Below are 21,231 nucleotides of genomic sequence, written 5' to 3' on the forward strand. Positions count from 1 at the left end.
AGAAGATATTTGCAGCTATTACTGTTTGGGAATTGTGGGCAACATTTTTAAGAATATCTTTTATTATCCTGTCTACCCTGCATCTCCAATGGTCCGAAGAAAAGCCGAAGACTGTAATGCCGTATCTCAACACACTTTAACCAAGGGAACGTACAATAATCTATTTTACAGACAAGGGTGAAAAACTTTTTATATTAAATAACAGCCAAGCTACTGACCTCAGCTTAGAACGAATAAGTGATAAGTGATGTTGCCACGATAAGTTACTATCCAAATATATTTTGTGATATTTCCCACAATCCACGTATGGAATAGGCGTACATTTACACGAAACACAGTTTGACTGATGTACGTAGCGATGCATGTTAAATACAGTAGTCGAGTGGAGAGCGAAAACAAACAAGTTGTATTTTTTGGGCATTAACCACAACTTCATTATTAGTGAACAAAAGCATTGCTTTGTGCACGTCATTTTGCAACATTTCAGTGGACATTTTCTAAGAAAAATGTTTTGCCAGTAACACTGTGTCGTCAGCATACTGGAACACAACATTTGGAAATTGCCAAAGGAAAGTCATTAACGAAGATGTTAAACAACAATGGCGATAAAATGGACCCCTGAGGAACGCCAGCTTTCAGAGACAGCTTAGAACTAAGAACGCCCTTATCACCGGGAGCGACCACTTGAAATCGGTTGCTCAAATAATTTTCGATAATGTTGTAAAAAGGCCCACGAAATCCCCCAAAGTACAGTTTGCTTAACAAGCTTTGATGATTAATGGTGTCAAATGCTTTCGCTACATCCAAGAACAGCCTACACGTGAAAAGATTTTGATCGAATGCCGAAAGCAGTTCATCTGAAAATTCCTCAGGCAGTGCCACAGTACCACGCCCTGAAACAAAGCAAAACTGTCGATCAGTCAGGATGGAAAATTTGTTAGCAAAAGAAGATATAGTGTGGAAAAAGAACATTTCTAAGACCTGAGCAATAACCGGCAATATAAAACTTGGCCGATAGTTTTCAGTATTATCTTTCTTCCCTGACTTCTGCAGTGGTAAAACAACAGCAGTTTTTAGGCATTCTAGAATTTCGTCACCTTCCAGAAAACCATTCAGTATATGCAGGATAATATCTGACAGCGGGTTAAAATTCCTTCTGATGGTGTGTAAAGATATTCCATCATATCTAGTGGACTTGTTAGTACGGAAAGCGAAAATTACTTCTTCCAGATCACCCCTCGAAATTCTCGGAAGAAAAGCTGACTGGGATACGGATTGCCCTAACGACCGAGTGTTTGTGGATGGAGAGACAGCTCTTTGGGACACTCTAACAAAGCGCCTGTTGAAAGCATCAGTGCTGAAAAGCACCGAAAACAGACCTCTTACTGTAACTCACTCCTTTGAGATGATTTACCAAAGACCAAGTTTTGCTTACATTATTTGAAGATTGTCGGAATTTATTAAAAAGTAACAGCGCTTGGCGCCACGCAGAAGAGCAACAACTCTATTTCTTGCCGACTTGTATTCTAATCGCAGTGCTTGGTTTCTGGGATTTCTTTAATAATAATAATAATAATAATAATAATAATAATAATAATAATAATAATAATAATAATAATAATAATAATAATAATAATAATAATAATAATAATAATAATAATAATATTATTATTATTATTATTATTATTATTATTATTATTATTATCCTATTCTAATTTTTTTGACATTTGGTTTGTCTGTAATAAGGTACATAATGCATTGCCCTGACTGCCAGGTTTCTGCCATACAAGCCCACAGAAGGCTTCGGCAGACCTAGCAAAATTATATGTACAATTTGATTATTTGTAATAAAGATTATTATTATTATTATTATTATTATTATTATTATTATTATTATTATTATTATTATTATTATTATTCAGTAAGGGTGCCGGACCAGCTCTGTGCAAGTAAATAAATTTGAAATGGTATTTGACAATGTAAAATAGTGATCGTGACTTTTAAGTATTCGCGTTCGACAGAGTTCGCCGTTCCAAGGACGCGAGAAGCGCTAAATATCTGGAGAGCTTGTTAGAAATGGGGCGCAAAATCCACGTAGCATCATTTCACTCAAAATCTAGCCCCCGTGATGAAAGACTGATGACGGCAGGATATGAATAGCCTGACCATTCAGGGGCGCCTTCGCCAACGAATCTGCCATTTCGTTAAGAATTAGTCCCTTATGGGTCCAACAGGCGCGTAATTATGAAAGAAGTGGCGCACTTACAAAGGGACGCATATTTGCTTGCTACCGTTTCGGCCATGGCAAGCCTTCGTCGGAGCAAATTGAGATACAAACGCACAGCAACTTGTGCCGGCCACGTGGCACGAGGCTTATAAGATACTTGGCGCGATGCTTACATATGGCATCGCAGCAGTAATATAGCAAGAGCAGTGTAATAAGGTTTGCACTGGCGAGAATAACTGGAAAAGCAAGCTGCCATAACGCTATGTCAGAAGCAGAAAGCATTCTTTAAAGACATAACTTTTTAGAATCGCCAACGGCAGATAACTTAATTATAATCACTGAGCTAGATTACTCGAACACACTGACGTTACTTTCTCGAGAAATCAACATGTATATTTGTCCAATTATCAATAATTTACTAATTAACTTTCTAGTCAATTAAGACGTGTCACTTGGAACAAATTCTCAAGGTGACACCAGTTTTGAGATATTCATTCCCGAAATGTGCCAAGAAATGCATGGGCGTTCCCGTTACTTTAGCGCTTCAGTGCATAAAATGGCGGTATGGTAAAGAAGCAAGTGGTACAACAGGGCATTTCTGCCGCAAGTTTTATGACCCATATCTTGAAACCCGTGCCATCCTTAGAATTCGTTCTAAGTTGACGTACCTACAAACCTCGCCGGCTACAATGCGTAAATTGCAATATGTGCTGCAAAATAATTAATTAGGAAGTTATATATATATATATATATATATTAGAGAGCGTTTGTTAATTAGTCGATTATGCATTTCGATTTTTCGTGCGTGTAGTGTAATGTCCGCCGTTTCGAATAATTCAGCTCAAGGACTACAATTACGCTGTCTACCACAGATGATTAAAAATAATTCTGTAGGGTCTAAAAAGAAAAATAATGTCGAGGACATGTATATTTTCCTTCTTGCGATGACTGCTTCCCATGAAAAAATATGGCGTAATACCTGCATCACACGCTCCAAGAAGTAGCAGACTGCCGTGAATTCCTCAAATACTTGAACGTCATTTACTGCGATAGCAAATAGACGTAAAGTTCTCCCACGTTGTGCATGTGAAAATCCCGTTCAATGTCTCCAATATTTCACTGTTTCTTCCAAGGTTGCCCAAGTCTTGTTCAACGTTGCCCAGGTCTTTTGCACATCTTCGAATTTTCCGAAAGTCTTGTTAGGTGTAAACCTCTCCAGCGGCTCTTTAGGGCATGCTATATCGCATAGAACCTCCGCACGATCTGTCTAATTCCTAATTCTCCTTGCAAAAGAGAGAGATAAGCAAGGAAAGTCAGGGAGGTTAACAAAACAAGTGTACGGTTTGATACCCTCCACTGGGGAAAGAAGATGATGTAGTGACAGCACAGAAATAACTCACATGAGCAGTGAGTTGAGGGGACGACGACGACTACGGCATATTACATACACTCTAAAAACAGTTGCACCCTTTGGGATGCATATTTGCCACACAACAATAATCGTCATCTGTCTTGCCCGCATTTCCTTTCTTTAACGCTGCAAGTCCGGTACTTCCAAGTCCCGAACGGCATGCGCGTTATGAGCATGACAGAGCATTCCTGACAGGAAAGTAGCGGGCGCGGCGTTTTCAAAAAAGGAAACGCAAACAAGGCAGATGAGGATTATCGTTGTGTGGCAGATATACACCCCAAAGGGTGTATACCTGCCACACAACGACCACATATACACCCCAAAGGGTGTATATCTGCCACACAACGATCTCATATACACCCCAAAGGGTGTATATCTGCCAATTAGACCTTTGTCTAATTGTGTACACTCTTAAACAGATGTACACCCTTTGGGTCGTATCTCGCCACACAACGATAATCGTCATCCGTCTTGCTTGTGTTTCCTTTCTTGAAAACGCCGCGCTCGCTACTTTCTTGTGGAGAATGCTCTGTCGCGCTGATAACGCGCATGCCGTTCGTGATTGGGAAGTACCGGGCTCACAGCGTTAAAGAAAGAAAACGTGGGCAAGACAGATGACGATTATCGTTGTGTGGCAAATACGACCCAAAGGGTGTAATTTTGCTTAAGGGTGTAGACTAAAAAGGCGTGCAATTATACTAGATTTTTCAACGTCGCTATAACTAATTTCGCTGGGTACAACGCTTTCTATCTCACTGGCACTGAAATTTCTTCCCCACTCAAAATATTTTAATGTCATATTCACTCGATTACCATCGTCGGAGATGATCACTAATTTTTTCTTATTCTATAGCCGTTTTTCATCTTTAAGGAAAAACATTTTAGAAGAATGGTTTAGACAACTAATTTTTCTATTATTCGCTTGGCTGGCCACGCGGCATTACGTCAGAATTAAATCGTAAGCATGTAGGCCCGTTTCATGCGGGAACAGCAAAAGCGACCTATGAAATGTATTGTCGATGAGCCATCTTTCATAGCCTTCAGGTTGGCCGGTTCTTCACCTCTAGGTACACTTTCGCGGTCTGTCTTTGTTCGAGAGTGGATGGCGGGCATCTGCTGCAAACGCAGCAGCGGAGCACATGGAGCGCCGTACAACTGGGTATATATTTTTTTTCTATTCCATTCTTTCTCTCACTGCCTCCCCTCGTGTACACTGTCATTGCAGGGGTGCTCGCTCAGGCAGTGGAGGAAGTTTTACTTGTTTCAGTGCTATTTCTTTGCAAAACTCTTTATATATCATGTCATCTTTCAGTCCGCTGATTCTTCCCCAAATTTTCGTTTTCTTTAACAACGAAAATTACGCGTTTTTTTCTATTGTCCTCTGGCTCTAGACCAATCTCCCACGTGGGAGATTGGTCTAGAGATTGGTCTAGAGATTGGTCTAGATTGGTCTTTCCCTTCAGTAAAAGGAAAAGAAACGAGGTTAACCGAGTCCGCGCCCGGTTGGCTACCCTGCACTTGGGAAAGGGAAGAGCAGGACACGAAGAGCAAGTGAGCACGCAACCGCAGAGGAACGCTCACTGACGTAGTGCCAGGTGGTCGTGCTCCTGCAAAAAATGTGACGACCATGAGTAGCATTAGCCGGACCATAAGAAAGTCGCTCCCCGCAGATTCCAATGAACCTATGCTTACATGTTAGGCAACCGGGTGGTCGGATTGGCGTGCTACTGCACTGACGGAACTACAGCGCGGTGACACAATGAACGCGAACGTGTACGTAAAGGAGCTATTGCATAAACGCTGTTCCTGGTTGAAATGGCATACAACGGCAACCACGGCTGGGGGCGATAGAAAGGAAATCGTGCAGATAGAACGCGCATTTCGGAATCTACATATCTGAAGAGAAGCTTTCGTAAAGTAGTTAATTGAATGTTATATACTCGATCACTTCAACGCGTTTCGCCGCACAGCGATTACGTGCCATACCCTGCAAATCATTAGCACGCGGAAACCTCCGCCTTGCGACCAACGTGATCCACGCGATACCGGACCACGGCTCCGTACTACACAGTCACCGGAATCGGCCCACTTTTATCAGCCCAGTTTACTGCTGCACCATCCCCAGCTACGGTCCACCTTACTCGGCAAGAAGCCGACCGAGCAGACGCGCCATAACCCGGTAAGGAAGGCGCAGAAAGTTTCGCATTAATGAAGAGATTATGCGCCTTAAGTCGTATATTTATTGCACTGAGGATACTTGGATACCCGGTTTCACGGCGAATTTCCGCAGAGAACAGAGCCGGCCACCGGCACGCAGTAGTATTACGGTATAGTGTAATAAGGATGTGGCTTCTTATAATTCGATTCGTCAGGTGATTGCTGACCTGAGTGTGAGCTATAGGCGGCAGCTGCAGCAGCCACGGTCAGCAAAGTCCGGGAGGGTTCATGTAGAAAGCTTCGCTTTGAAAGAAAGAAAGGCATGTGTTGTGCATGGAGTCTTCTCCTTTCCCTTCTACAGACCGTGCTGACAGACTCTTTATAATTCTGTCTTCGTGCAGACATAAGCTCAAGCGAAGAAGAACAATGCTGAATCAAGGCGGAGCGGGGCAAGGCTGTCTCCGGAGAATCGTGCCACGCGGCTTCTCAGCACGACGCCGCTCTCGAGCGTTGGAACTACCTTTCGGTCCGGTTCACACCGTCGCATCTCAGAATCGGGACGACCGACTGAAACAACTTCGTTTCTTCTATTTCCTTTTATCTCTTTCTCTATCCCTGCGACGGGATCTTTCACCAATCAGAGCGTGGGATAATTGGAGCTGCCGGTTAGGCCTCGCAGCATGCATGGAGGGAAGCAGGAATTCATCACGTCATCTCCTGGCCCGACATAACGAGAACTCGGTAACGAGTGCCGACTATTCTATTCTCGTTTCGCTCAGCGAAGCCTTGGGCTCCAGGCCAGTCCGAGTTTTCAGGTTGCGCCTTCAGTTTTATTTTTGCACAGGCACGAAGACTTGCCAAATAAGCCATGGTTACAACCACGAAGTTGGTAATGATATCAACGTGAATACTGAGACAGTGAGACTGTAGCCTGTTTGGATACATAGCGACATCAAACTACGCATCTGAGGGTCAATGAGAAAAAGTTACGTTTCTATCTTGATCGTTAGGACATGCTTTACTGCGGCACTACAGAAAAAGATACAAAAACCTACACCGCAGCATCGAAGAAGTCAGCAGCGATTATATCGACAAGGATGTGACTATACTATTACCGTAGTGTTGCATCGAAATTGTGAGTTTAATGTGAAGTCATTCTTGTTCGTGTTGTTATAAAGGGAAAGACAACGCGCCGCTGTGGGAGTCGAACGCACAAACTCTGCATATGCGATGTTTAATCAGCCAAGATGCGGAAACTACTACCATCCCCTTCCTTCAAAACACACACACACACACACACACACACACACACACACACACACACACACACACACACACACACACACACACACACACACACACACACACACACACACACACGCGCGCGCGCGCGCGCGCGCACGCACACACGCACGCAAGCACGCTCGCTCGCTCGCCAATTACTAGTGGCTGCCTGTGTCTTGCATTTGCACTTCATTAAGTTTTTTAAACGCGTCATTATCACCATCCCCCATAACTTCGTTGCTTCCCTGATGTCGCCTCACTGCGTACCTTCAGAGCAGCAATAACTATGCTTCGCTATCCTGAGTCATTAAATCATTCACCGCGCCCTCGCTCCCTCCTCCTCGTTACGCTGCCCCCTTTCGCGGGCATCTCTGAATCCGTTCGAGGGTAGTCCAGCCGAGCATTAACGGACCTCTCGCACTAGATTCCGCGACCGTCGCCGCCGAGAAAAACCGGCGGGGACCCACCTAACGACGAGCGAGCGCGCGCCGCGGTGACGCACCGTGATGCAACAACCTTCCCGATTGCGCGAAAGGGTGCATCGGTGCGTCTGGTGCGCAGCCAGTCAGGACTGCAGAGGGCATTGGGGATGACCGCAGCACGTGCTGGCGATCACGTAGTACCCGTCTCGCGCGCCACTAGAGGGCGTAATTAGCGCCCGCCGACATCCAACTCCTCCTCCCACATTTCCAGCCGCAACAACCACCGGCATGATGGGGCGTTTCGGCGCGCCGTCGTGGAATTTCCGGACCGAGCAGCAGCCGGGCCCTCGGCTAGCGGTACCTGGAAGGTCGTGACGCAACAGCTGGCGGCGGCGGCGCTTTCTTTCCTCCTCCTAGCGAGTGGAGAGAGGGCAAGAAGTGCGACAAGCAAAACATCGAAAACAGAGCGACTCTGCGCTCCATCGGTGAAGTGGTGATTACGACGTTATGCGTCGCCGCATCTTAATGTCCACCCGCCGATGTCGCTTGAACGCTATACGACGTCCTGATGCGTGGCGCGGTAGCTGCAGGTTCTACTCCCAACCGCGGCGGAAGAATTACGAAGGGGTCGGGGTGAAGTAACGTCAGAATACTGAGGATTCAGTGCACATTAAGCAAAGAAATTCGAACATCATCAAACCTTCGCTGGCTTGCCGAACCGGCTGCGTCACCAAGGATCACGGCCTATGTATATAACATCTTGTGGTTGATGCCGCTGAGGATTGTTACTCTTTAGTAACTATTCTGCGCAAAGTTTGTAAGGATGTACGGACCATCGGCAGACCATATGGCTACCTCCGTGCAATGCCAGAGCATCAAGCTTTTCACGTCGGTGCTTCGTGACGCGATTTTCAAGCAAAGTCGCGAGTCTAACTTCGCGCGAGAAACGCTCACAAGCATTGTGTCTTCCGTTGGATAGCTTAAGACTTTAGGAACTCTCCCTTCTCCTTTCATACGTTCCGTATTAGTGAGCAGGGGAAGCTATGGAAGCCAAGGAGGTATTTTCGATAGTTAGAGATGAAAAGTCTTAAAGACGGTTTGCTGGCCAATCAGCCTTGAAGGCTGGCATATAATATCGTAATTGTGTTCATTGGGGAAATCACCGAGTAATGGCACGTAGATGCACAGTGCCCATCTCTCCTGCAACGACTTTCTCTTTCTCTATGTGATCTGTGGCCTCTCGTCGTTTCTTCACTGCCAATTCAAATGCCCACGCATAATTTATTCCACGTTCTTTTCCTCGCAATGTGTCTGAGCGCTCTTCAGTAAATTCTTTCACCGCCATCCTTCATCCAATCCGTCCCGCTGCGACAAAGTCCACTCTCACCACTTAATGATCATCTTCTTCCTGCTACATTCGTACACTGCGGAAAAGCTTGTAGGGGCATCAGATCGGTGTATTTGATAGCAAAGGTATGACTTAATATGTAACGTGCTTATTGGTGGAAGAAACTGCGTCATCTTCCTTAGGAATTAAAAGCATATGACATAATTATTCAGTGGAGCTTTCGCACTTTTTTTCATTGCGGACGCTCTGCTTGGAGGCTACAGACCATGTCCATCTCCGTAGTAAAAGAATTCGGCAAACGTCGAAAAAGAAATGTAAAAAGGAGAGGTCTTACTGTGCAATGTGGCGAGACCCCGCGTTGATTATCAAGAATTAAGACTTTTGTTTGTGCCGAGGAGCAGCTCAAGTCTCCGCGATGTGCTTCCTCGGTTTTCTCGTTGAGCACTGACGCGCTTTGCGACTTAGAATATGTGAAGTGTTCGGTGGACGGGCCACGCGTCCCATGTCCACAACGCGTGAAAAAGCTGTGTAGTAAATGCCAGATCGCACTGACCAAATGTTTCTATGTCTTTACGCAAAGGAATTAAGAGCCACTCAGAAGAGAGATTTCTTGACCGGTATTATGCGACTACTTCTTTCATTCGCCAGAGCTTATTCTAAGACGATATAATCTAATTACTCCGATCAGTGTACTTTGTCGGGACAACTTACAGAGACAGCGCGAATGGGACATTGGCGGAGAGAAAGAGAACTTGCGCGCAGCAATGTTTTTAGGACGCTGCACATGCATCCGTTCTCCTCGGCGTTTATTTTCGTAATGTTTCCGGCACTAATTATAAGACCCATGAAAAAAAAAAGGATATCGCCCATCTTTTCACTCTCATGCCATATTAGCTAATTAGAGGCCCCAGCAATAGGCGCGCCATTTTCATAACTGCCCCTCATCCTCTCCCTGCCCTCTTCCTCCCTTTCAATATTGTGTCGCGGTTATACTCCCAGTGGTCCTCAAAGCCAAGGTTCATCAAGAAGAGTCTAGAAGAAGACGCGCGCTCTCCCTCTTCGTGTCCAATGCAGACTGCGCATGCTGTCTGGAAAACAGCCCCGTCTGGTGCGGCACGAGCATCCCCCCCCTTCCGTGGTGTCTAGCCGAGGCGTGTCTGGACGCCCAAGGCCGCAGACAAGGACGAGACGGGCCCGGCGGCGGCGGCGGCGACGGCTGCTCGAGTTCCAGCACGGCCACCAAGCGCGTCGCCAGCAGCCGCTCACCGGAGAGATGTCTTCGCGAACGGGACGGAGCCCTCCTCCGTTGGCGCGCTCCCGGAGGGCAAGCGAGGGGATCCGAATCCGCACACGCACTCCCCCACCTGGTGTACACTCGCTCCTTCCCGCCCTCAACGCTTCCCCCGTGGGTCATTACGAGACGCACGCTCAAAAACTGAAAAGGCTGAGGACGTGTCCTTCCGCTTTCTACGCTAGCCTTCTTTTCTTTCTATCTTTCTTGCTTAAGCCTCCGACTTTCTTTCTTTTTCAATCAGTCGTCTTTTCTATCTGATGCCCTTTTCCCGCCGTCCAATGCAGGCTACTCAGACGACGTCTTGCACTCGGACGATAGCTATTATCGCGTTCATTTATCTTACTCGTCATTAGCCTGCGTAAACGAGTAACAGCGCGCCCTAATCTGTAGAGCAGTAATACGTTAAGGGTGCTGCTTCTGCTGCAAACTATGTCGCGGCGTTTTTGTTCAGCAATTCGGAGCCGGTAGCAAGAAATTATGCTTATCGCTTCCCGCGATTTCGAGGGAATTCCCGAGACGCAGGAAGTTTCTGGCGAGGTAACAATACTCATAGATAAGACGCATCTGAGCTCAGCTATGCCGGTACGAAGAAAAACCTTGCACAGCACGTTTCGCGAATCTTCGCGAGCTCGTTCAGGTTCAGCTTTGACACGGCTTCAGATTTTTGCTGAGAAATAGCGCTGTAACCAGCCAACACAATGGAAGAGCGACAAACACGCTCACAGCACTTTATACCAAGTCGCTCAATCTGCTGCATCAACAGCGGCTTCGAAGCCCTGCAAGGACGGTCACCATTAGCGAGTAAGCTAAGATGTTGAAATATGGTATAGCGCCAGTTTGGAGTCATTGCCAGCTCAATCATCCTGTGCGTTAAGGCAAATTCTTCCACCTTTATCTCGAAATTTACGAAAGACGCAGTAAAGGAGGCACCGCTGCTCATCGGCGTCCACAACGCTAGTGATACAAATTGCCTAACTTTGTCAAGACATTCGTAGGTGAAGCATCGTTTGCTTGGTGCTCGTTTTGTTCGAGACCCTGCAAGCACGCTTATCCGCGGAGCTTTTTTGCTTAGCGGTGGCGCTGCTTTCGCGTTCACAAAGTCCGAGTTGCTTGACAAACAGATGCTCGTACGCTGAACGTAGCTCAGGTGCTAAATGTAATGCGAGACACTGGAGCGATGTAGCTTCAATCTTCATCTGCAGTGACGCAATTGCATCTAGGTCCAGCACAGTGGTGCCCTCAGACACAACATAAAGAAAGCAAGCACTTCAGTATTGGAAAGTAGTTGACGCGACGGAGCAACCTTGAACACTTATTCTTGACTTGGAGTAGTCGAAGAGCTGTACCGAGGTAGACTTCAGAGGGCAAATGCTTGCTAAGAACTGACGGTAGAATTCATTTGCCAGCATAGTAACAGACGATCCCGTATCAACAGGGAGCGAAATAACCTGACATTCACGAAGGCAGATGGGTAACTGCTGTTCTTGCTTCCCTTGACAAGACAAATTGCAGATGTAGATGGAGACCCTCGGAGTTAGTGGCGTATACCCGCTCGTACGTGCAGATGCTTAGGGCCAGCTGATTGTCTTTGTATACACTTGGCGAAAACGAATGACGTGAGAGTGCAAGGTACACGCAGGACAGGTGGCACAATCGCACCACTTCGTGGGGAATCAGAAACAGTATATCCACTAGGGCGGTGAGACAGACGCAATCAGAGCAAAACGTTTAGAGAATCTCTGTGCAAGACTATATTGCATGCGGGGAATGCGTCTTAGGGAATGCTTCACTCATGGGAGAGCGGTGCGACGCTGCGGCTATCGATGCTTGAGAAGAAGAAAAAAATCACAACACCTGTCACGTAACGGGTTACTGTCTTGCCCTTCGACCTTGAAGCAGAAAAATAGATTAGACACGAAATGATCATCCTCATAATACGTGGACGACGTCAACATAATTTGAAACGTTAAATTTAGGCGCATACAAGAGCAGCACAATGCAGGTTGAAAGTCTTGGCATTTTTCTACCGTTTTCAGTTGGCACAATCAATTTGGAAAAGAGGGGGAAAACATATTTAAAGAAGTTTCGTCGAAGATGCTCTAATGTCATTAGATGTTATGGCAAGAATGGGGTTCCAAGGACGTTGGTGGCATGCTGGGATGTTTTAAGGCTTGCAGGTCTTGGTTAACTGAGAAAATATGGCGAATAAGGGTGTCGAATATTGCAGACGTGTGCCCGTGGTTCCTAGAAGGCGGTACCTCCTTCAAAAGATGGACTAACTTCAGTTCAGACAAATGTACTTTCAATTCCTGATTGTGCGTGGAGACAGTGACAGTATGTGTGGGCGTTGTTGTGGTATAACCAGGGCGGGAAGTGTTTTATGACGCAGTAAACAAAAGATGCACAATATCTCCCAATCGTTGCTCCGTATGCCCCGCTCCGCTCTAGCAGCGAGGGGAGCATCTCGTGTTTTGAGATTGGGTGGCTTCTCTGTCAAGTCTACGACGGCGACAAATGCAGACACGTATCCCAAGAAAGATAGCCTCATAAATGCTTATCATATGAAAGTGAACTACAAACCGTTGATACATTCTACAAATGCGCTGCCGTAATCCCACGCTGGCCTGTAATGTAGAGTGCGTTAGCGCCAAATTTAACTGCAGTAGCGAACCTGTCGGATGGCAACCTTGTCGCGGTTTTACTCCCACCTCGCGTCTTTCGAGATTTGCAAGTTGCAATGAAGCGAAACAGTGCGCGAATAATGTCTGCATGCGGACAGACTGGTCACGGACCGCGACATACTGACACACTATACTAAACAAAGAGAAGCATAACCAAAACCGCACAAACAATTCGACAGGTCTCAAGAAATAGATTGCAGAAGGTTGCAAACCAGAACCTTCCGAAACTCAGCACACTTAAACAGAGTAAGTTCCAGACAATACCCAGAAGCAAGCTGCGAACTCTCCAAGCACGAACACGCAGACACGGCACACATCTTATGGAAATGCACAGAGATCAGAGCAATATAGGTAGAGGACAACGTAGAACCAGACTTTCTCGAGGAGTGACGACTAAGCGCTCTGACTAGCTCGGATCTACACGACCAACTATGGGCATTACAGCGGGCCCGGGCAGCGCTGGAAAGGTTACGCCTCAGCGCACATAATGCCCGAGTGGCCTGAGCCCGGGTTGACAACCTCGCAGGTGTTTTTCTCAATAAAGCTTTTTTTTTCCGTCCGTCCGTCCGTCCGTCCGTCCGTCTGCAGGCGCACTATAACTACCTCCTTCGTGCCTGGGTCATGAGTTAGCTGCGCAGCCTCTATACATCCCAGCTGGGCAGGAAAGGTAACTTGCAGGATCTTGAAAATGCGGTTGTCAGTTACTTACGGGCCGCAAACGTCGACAAACATTTAACTAGCGGCAAAGCTTGCTTCACGCCGGCGATTCGCATGGCGGATGTTAAACTACGACTTTCGCGTTCTACACCTACGGGATCAGTTTCCTCAGCGTCCACTTAGGTATCTGAGGAGGCATCGCTTTGACGACACATCGTTGCACACTTAGCGTGAGAATGCCGCCAGCTGGTGGCATTTCTGCTGTTGCGTGCATCGACTGCAGTTCTTTGCTTGCGTCGATGCTTGCTTTCACTCTAGAGACAGCCAAGGCTGAAATCCTTTGAATATTTATTTATTTATTTATTTATTTATTTATTTATTTATTTATTTATTTATAGCCTGTCTGCTTGTTTGTACGCGCCTAAGTACATTTAATACACGTATTCTATCACTTGTCACCTTGTCACCTGTTCTCTGTCTTAGTGTTAATGACACAATAAAAGTATGATTTGAGTCGTTCATAAGTTGCATATATTCTAATCGAAGTGTGTGTGTCTGTGTGCGTGTGTTGTTTGCGTGTGTGCGTGCGCGCGTGTGCGTGTGCGTGTTCGTGTGCGCGCGCGTTTGTGTGCGTGTTTGTGTGTGTGTGTGTGGGTCATATTGTCCATGCAAAGCGTATGCATAGGGTCCACGACAAGACCAAGCCGCTCTCCCGATCTGTTCGCTCGCGTGTGTACGAACAACTCTACAGTGACAGCCAAAGTGGTCCCATTGTTTGCCACATCACGTTGACAGTGAGCGCTGTACGCACACAAAACGGATATCACCCTCGCCGTCACGTCACTGAAATGAGTGAACGTAATTGGCTCCTATGCACTTCTACACAAGTACTCCGTGAGTCGCACGGATAAACAGTGCTGTACAAAGTATTGCATTCGTGGTCTACGTTGTGTCCCCGTGTTTTCTCCTTTGCGGGAAGCAGGTACAAAAATCCGGTACAGACTTGGTCACCCTGAATATGCTGTCCTGCGGGGACAGCATATATATATATATATATATATATATATATATATATATATATATATATATATATATATATATATATATATATATATATATGGTTTGGAGGGCTTGTTATTGTACTCCGACTACCGAAAATGGAGTAGAACGCAATAATAATAAGCGAAAACGTAGTGGAATGCCGAGGAGAAAGTTCGTACAACTAAATATTGATCGGTTGGCTGAACTTACACACATCTGTACGAATTTCAGTAAAACTTAAGCGCTGGATTGTAGAAAAGTTAATTGATCCGAGCGTATCGCTCAAGTTGAGTTCGCCTCAGTTGTGTTTCATTGTATAAAGACAAAACGTTTCCCTCCAGGGGAGAAATTTCCATTCGCTCTGTTTATGCGCGTACCCGGCGAGTCTAATCGACCGTCATCGAGTGCGAATCGAAGAGGTACGCGCTCGAGTTGAACGCCCGCGACGCGAGTCAGCGTTCGGGTCTCGGGGTCAACCGACACCGCGGCCGCGTCGGGCAACGACAGCAGGACAACAGACCGCGGCGTCTGCGCCCGCCCGAACCTCGCGGTGTTACGAATGTTGCCGGCGTTCGAGGAGCTCCCGCTTTATCCGACAGCAATGCGCAACGATGTAGCACGCGCACAGCGCGCCGGGCAGATTTCACAAACAAGCTCGGCTATAAACCTGACGCGACAAACAAACAGCAACGCCGGTTTCGATATCGGAGCGGAGAAGCCTTGGGCCGTGAGACCCAAAAGGCTCGTTGTAGAGGAGTCTGTGAGCGAAATCGAAAATAATATGCGTCCAACGTCACAACTGGTCGACACCTGCTCTTACGAATAGTACTCATGCTCTGACGTACTTCCCGTCAAAAGTGAAGCACGAATGAAATTGTATGTATGTATGTATGTATGTATGTATGTATGTATGTATGTATGTATGTATGTATGTATGTATGTATGTATGTATGTATGTATGTATGTATGTATGTATGTATGTATGTATCGTAAGTCACCAAAAGGACATTACAGCAAAGGGGGGTTAGGACATCCTTACAAAAAGGCTACAAGAGATATAAAGAACAACGACAAGAAGAAATACATATGTAAAGAGCAAAACACGCTTGATTACAGAAACAGAACGGCAAGCACTAAACGACGAATTCCGCTCTATTCGGGACGTGCGAAGGTCACGTGTAAAGCGAGCTCAAGTAGACGGCGGCTTCATTAATTACGCGTTCAATCATTGCATAAAGCGAAATACAAACCGAGATCAATGCGCATGCAAACTGTAAATGAAGTATATCAAACCAAGACACACGCAACAACAGGGCTGCTGGCTCACATGAAACTCAAACGTAATCCCGAAGGACTATGCGAGAAATTATTCATGGTTTGCGACTTCATTGCTTTCGTCTTCGCCCATCGTCACACTTCGACCGAATGAATTTGTGGTAGTCAATTTCCAGTATCTCGCGGATGCGGCGAAATAGACACGAATAGTGATTCAGGGTTGCTTAAAGCGCAGCGTCACCATCCTACCGTTGGCGGCACCGCCTGCCGCCGACTGGATGCGTGTTTACCGCGCATGCGCAGTTAACAGGGAAGGTTCCCGGGGTGCGATAACGGTGACGGTATGAGGGTAAAGCTATGCTAAAATATATAGTCTGCTATCTTCCGCGTGTTTCGATTGCTCTTTCAGACTCAAATATCACGTTATCGTCTCTTTTACACACTTTCTGAATGAATGCGACTGCCACTGTTACATAATCAGTATGCGGAGAGAAAAAAATATCAGATATTGTCAGCGGCTGAACATTATTATGCGCGATACTGACGACCGTCGGGGCATGGAGCGCAGCCAGCTTGCGTCACATCGTTGCGTTTCACCGGTGGGTCCCAACTCGGGTTTCCTTCTTTCTTTTTCCGGCTAACGAGGAGAAAAAATTTGTTTCCGCACAGAAGGGGCATTCGCGTACAAAATAAACCGTGATGCACGTGCGCTATCAGCACGTACAGTGCGACGTAGGCGGGCGTGAGGAACAGCGGTTAATATAACGCACGGGGCATTGTGAAAGATCCGGCGATTGTGCAACCGCGACTCCTTGCGTAGCGACGCCGTGAAGAAATGTATGCCAATATTTTCGCTGCTTGTTCCTAAATGATATATTTATTTGCTTTACAATGAAAGGCCGTGTGGTATTAGAGGGGAACGGGAATGCGGATGGAATACAGAATAAAACAGCAATGCGCATTGCTAAGCAACATCCAAATGCCTGTCAGTATACATATTATACGATGATGGAGGACGGCAGGTAAAGTTAACAGAGGTGTCAGTGGGAGAGGTTGGACGCAGGGGGCTTCCGAACAGTTCATTTAATTTATCTCGAATATATATATTTGCCTTAAAACATAACAATATCAATACAAAATGAACACTTTATTTTTAAGTATTCACGAACATTAGTACATGCTTGGAAGAGAAGGGTACTTATTCGTGACGGACTCATTTATCAGCCGGAACGTGGTTCCTCTGAAATGACATTCAAGGTAGCAAAGATAGGCAGTGATCTACAGAATTACTTTTTCGACATCGTATCCTCTTTTATACACAAAAGTAACGACATGCTGCACTTCCAATCTTTCTATCTCGGCCCTAATTAAACATACCCCACAGTTTTTGAGGTGAGCGTTCCGGCTATGATGCATAAGTTGCGGCGCAATTTGTGGCTGAAACTAAAGTGCGCAGAGGAGGATTGAGCGCACAACATATATATATATATATATATATATATAGGCTACGTGAAAAATAATCTTTTTTTGCAAGGCGTAAGAGAGTGTATAGTGTACTTTTCGAATGTGTTATTATTACGTGTAATTCAAGATTAGAGAAAATTATAGCTCAAGGGCTGCTTCTAGCACATACACATCGTTGCACATTTGCTACCTCTGATTATATATACTCTGAAGCGCAATACTACTGCAAGCCTCGATAGGTGACGCTAGTGCAATGAAGCAGCCAGAGTTCAATGTTGCTGCAGCGACATGGATTATTTGAGCTCGGTCGCGCTTTGGTGGCCGCTATAACTTACTCAGGAGAGCTCCCGAAAAACTGTACTCTCTGCAGCGATTCGAAGTGGTACATTCTACAACGAAGCTTCAAAGTGGCCGCTTTATAGTGTACTGTCAAAGCAAAATTAGTCTGAGGGGACGTGGGGCACGTGAATGGTGGTGTGAGGAAAAAAAAAATTGCTCAACATGACTTCTATAACCACCCGAAATCAACACATGCGTCGCCAAAAGAACGCCACATCGGAAGGTCCTGGCGTGTAAGTCATAGTGTCGCCGTCTCAAGCGTCTCAATCATTTAACTGCCATTTAAGTTATCTGATGCACTTACCGCAAAATGCTTTTCGCATACCTAAACCTAATCAAGGGGTGTACGGTAGTGCGATGAAAAGACGGGACAAAAAAGGACGCACGGGGACACAGCGCTGTGTGTGTCCCTGTATGTCTTCTTTCGTCCCGTCTTTTAATCGCGCTACCGTACACTCCTTGAAGATGCATTACCAACAAGCCCAAATTGCAACCCTCCTAAACATAACACATACTAAACTTGATGCATCGCGCATTAACCATAAATCGCATATTGCGCACTCTATCTGCTTACTGTGTTTATCCTTATTATGTTTACTTACTGTGTAATTATACTTGTACTCAACTTACACTTAATATCTTCTGTAATCCTTACTGAATATTATTCCATGTTTTCCTGATCATCTTTCTTGTTAATTTCTTTTCTTGTGTGTGCATTTTACTGAACCAGTTGATGTTAACCCCTGAACAAGCCTCCTCCCCCTTTTTCTCCCGTATGCAATGTCTTCGGGCCCTTCAGATGTAAATAAATGCAATGACATGAAAAGTGTGCGGTGTAATTAGGCGAGTCAGACTACGCGCAAGCACATTCCAAATAAACGTTCAATTCCGAAACTTTTCCCAGATGTTTGCTAAGGTTTGCTCACAATACGAGAGAGAGAGAGAGAGAGAGAGAGAGAGAGAGAGGGGAAATGAGCGAGGAGAAAATAAAGGCGTGGAGGTCAATCAGGCGCGTTGGTCCAGTTTGCAACCCTACACGGGTGGAAGACGGTTAAGGGATGAAAGGAAAGAAAGGAGAGGGAACACTGAGAGGCGGTCGCTTCATCCGGAGGTGCACGTCGACACGTTGAAGTTACACGCAAACTATCCCACTAATTCCCCAATGGTTCGCGCAAAGTTTCCCAGACGAACCACGATGAAAAGCCCACAAAATGTTATCGCCGAGTGGACACACAACGACGGTGTGAGCAGGTCTGCCGACTTCCTTTTTCTTTTTTTCTTCTTCTTCCCCGGAAGCGAGCCCGGCGCAGAACTTTTCTCCCAACTCGGATCCCACCGCGCTGGGAGGCGAGAGTGCGTCGGGCTCGCATGTAGGGCGACCGCCCTCGCGAGGCCACCGATCGAAGCACCGCGACCCAGACACGCCGCCGGCCTCTGAGACGAACAGGAGCAAGACGAGAACGCTGGCATCGGCCTTCTCTTGTCGCTCCGGCGGCTGTCTGGAACGGTGCATCGTCGCGTGCTGGTCTCGAAGCCGCCGCTAATCGGCGAGAAAAGTCTTCGCGGCGAGAGAAAACCGGAGAAGAAGCGTAAGTCTGAATGGCGAGACAGTATGAGAGAGAGAGAGTGTGTGCATCTGCGTGCGTGTACGTGCGTGTGGGAGGACGCTGGCGCGCTTGCGGAGGAGAGAAATATTTGCTTTCCTATGGAGAATAAAATGTTCGGAAAACCAGGCGAGAATGCGCGCGCCGGCGGAGACAGTCTGACTCGCTAGGCCGCACAAAGTAAAAAAAAAAAAAAGCGTAAGGCTTCTTACTTTCTCTCCGTAACGCTGCTGGAGCCCCGTCCAGTGACACGATCGCACATTTGCACTGTATACTGCCGCCAGCTTATTTTTACGTTTTGAGCGCACGAAAAGGGACGAGAGGCAGAAGTACGACGCGGACACAAGGCTGTGTGCGCGTCGTACTTCTGTCTTTCATCCCTTTTCGTGCGCTCAAAACGTAAAAGTTATGGGATACCAACATGCCCAAACCTACGCTCTTTCAAGCTCTTTTTTTTTTTTTTTCTACGTGACAGTATTCAATGGGATCGATTTGCCTCGAGTCGACACTTCGCCTGGAACTTTAATTCTCGCGCATAGGACGCACGATCGGCACCCTCTGCATCGAACGAAGATGCAAAAGTACACCGAGGCGACCTCGTACACTTCTGTCTCTCGTCATTCCCCGTAATAACGCGCAGCGCTGCCCGACGTAGGCCGAAGCGAGCTCCGCGTCTCCCCTCCTCCTCCTCCACCCCCCAACTTTCCTCGAGACTGCCTCGCGGAAGCAAAACTTCTGCGCCGGCTTCACTCCGTGGCGCGCACCCAGGTCCCCAGCACCGCGGCTGGGCGAGGGCGAAGCGAGGCGCGCGTGCAAACGCCTCCCAGTGGAGGAGACACGTGCGGTCCGAAAGTGAGACGCGCCGCAGCAGCAGCCGCCGCCACCGTCTCGTACACAAACATGTCTCCTCCGCGCCCCGGCTGCTTCTGCTGCTGCGCTGGGTCCGGGGAGAGAAACAGGCGGGGGAGGGGGCGACAAAGAAGGCGGGCGAGGGGGGGGCCCGCGCCCCTATAAGAAGCGGCGCCCGGCCCCTTGCAGAGACTGATCGTGGCACGCTGTCTACCTGCCCGGATAGCCTGGTCAGGTCTAATAGTTCAGCAGAGTCTCAGCCCGTTGTGTCGAGCACGTTCGTCGTCCCCGGCTCTCGCCACAGGTCAGAGGTTAGGGTCTTGTCGCTCCAGCAGGCAGGGTCAACCTTCTCCAGCGCCGGTCCAGCTGCTCGAGCCCCCGGCTTAAGACGCGCGGCTTCCAGAGAAGGAGACCTGCCCCTTCCTGCGAGGTCCACGAGGAGAGGGCGAAAGAGAAGATGAGGACGTCGCGAAGGTCGCCTCCCGCTGGCGGTCGTCTGTCGGCGGCGTTGCTCCTGGTGGTGGCGTGGGCGGGTTCGGCCAACGGCGACGCCGCCACCACGGGCTGCGGCAACGAGTCCACGTCAGCGCCGGCGCTGCAGCTGCTCTCGCCCACTCCACTGCTGAGACCCAACGCGTCGGCTGCTGAGGTGCTGCAACGCAGGGCGGACGAGCTGTCCAACGCCGTCTCCAACACCAGCTTCGCCGAGTCCCGGAGCAACGTCACTGTCTACGAGATACGGCACAGGTGAGTGGACCAGACTCTCCCCTCCAGCCGCCGCTCGCGACAAACACGGATATGATGTGTGCAGGGAAACGCATGCATGAGCTAGCTTTTGAGGAACCTGCACGTAAGTCACCGGTCTGTTCAATTTGGCTGAGCTTGAGCTAACCTCTACATTGACTTGTAGCTTCTACAATTTTGACTCCTTTAAACGCAGTCAGTAGGATAATATAGAAAGATAATGCACATTTAATCAATTAGGCACTGACCTTCGATATCGTTCTTCAAGGGGCACTAAAGCGAACCGCTTAGTCAGACAGGACTGGTTTAGTTATCCTTTAGACCTCTCGCGGTTGTCCCCGGCAGAATAATAATAATAAAACAAAAACTCATATGGGAAAATTTTAAGTTGGACTTCTTTACTTTCATTTCCTTTCTATGCCACAGTACAGAGG

General features: G+C 47.3%; 1 protein-coding gene across 2 annotated transcripts in view; it reads left to right on the forward strand.

The window, feature by feature from the left end:
* Window positions 1-18,891: 18,891 nt before the first annotated feature.
* The window catches only part of LOC126542542 (bone morphogenetic protein 2-like), a 46,831-nt gene continuing 44,491 nt past the window's right edge, over window positions 18,892-21,231 (forward strand). For both annotated transcript variants that reach the window (XM_050189665.3, XM_050189666.3), the window contains exon 1: window positions 18,892-20,800. In XM_050189665.3, the coding sequence (XP_050045622.1) occupies window positions 20,511-20,800 (290 nt within the window). In that variant the 5' untranslated portion in view covers window positions 18,892-20,510. The remainder of the gene's footprint in view (window positions 20,801-21,231) is intronic.

Source organism: Dermacentor andersoni, chromosome 2 (genome assembly GCF_023375885.2).
Source record: "Dermacentor andersoni chromosome 2, qqDerAnde1_hic_scaffold, whole genome shotgun sequence".
Lineage (NCBI taxonomy): Eukaryota > Metazoa > Arthropoda > Arachnida > Ixodida > Ixodidae > Dermacentor > Dermacentor andersoni.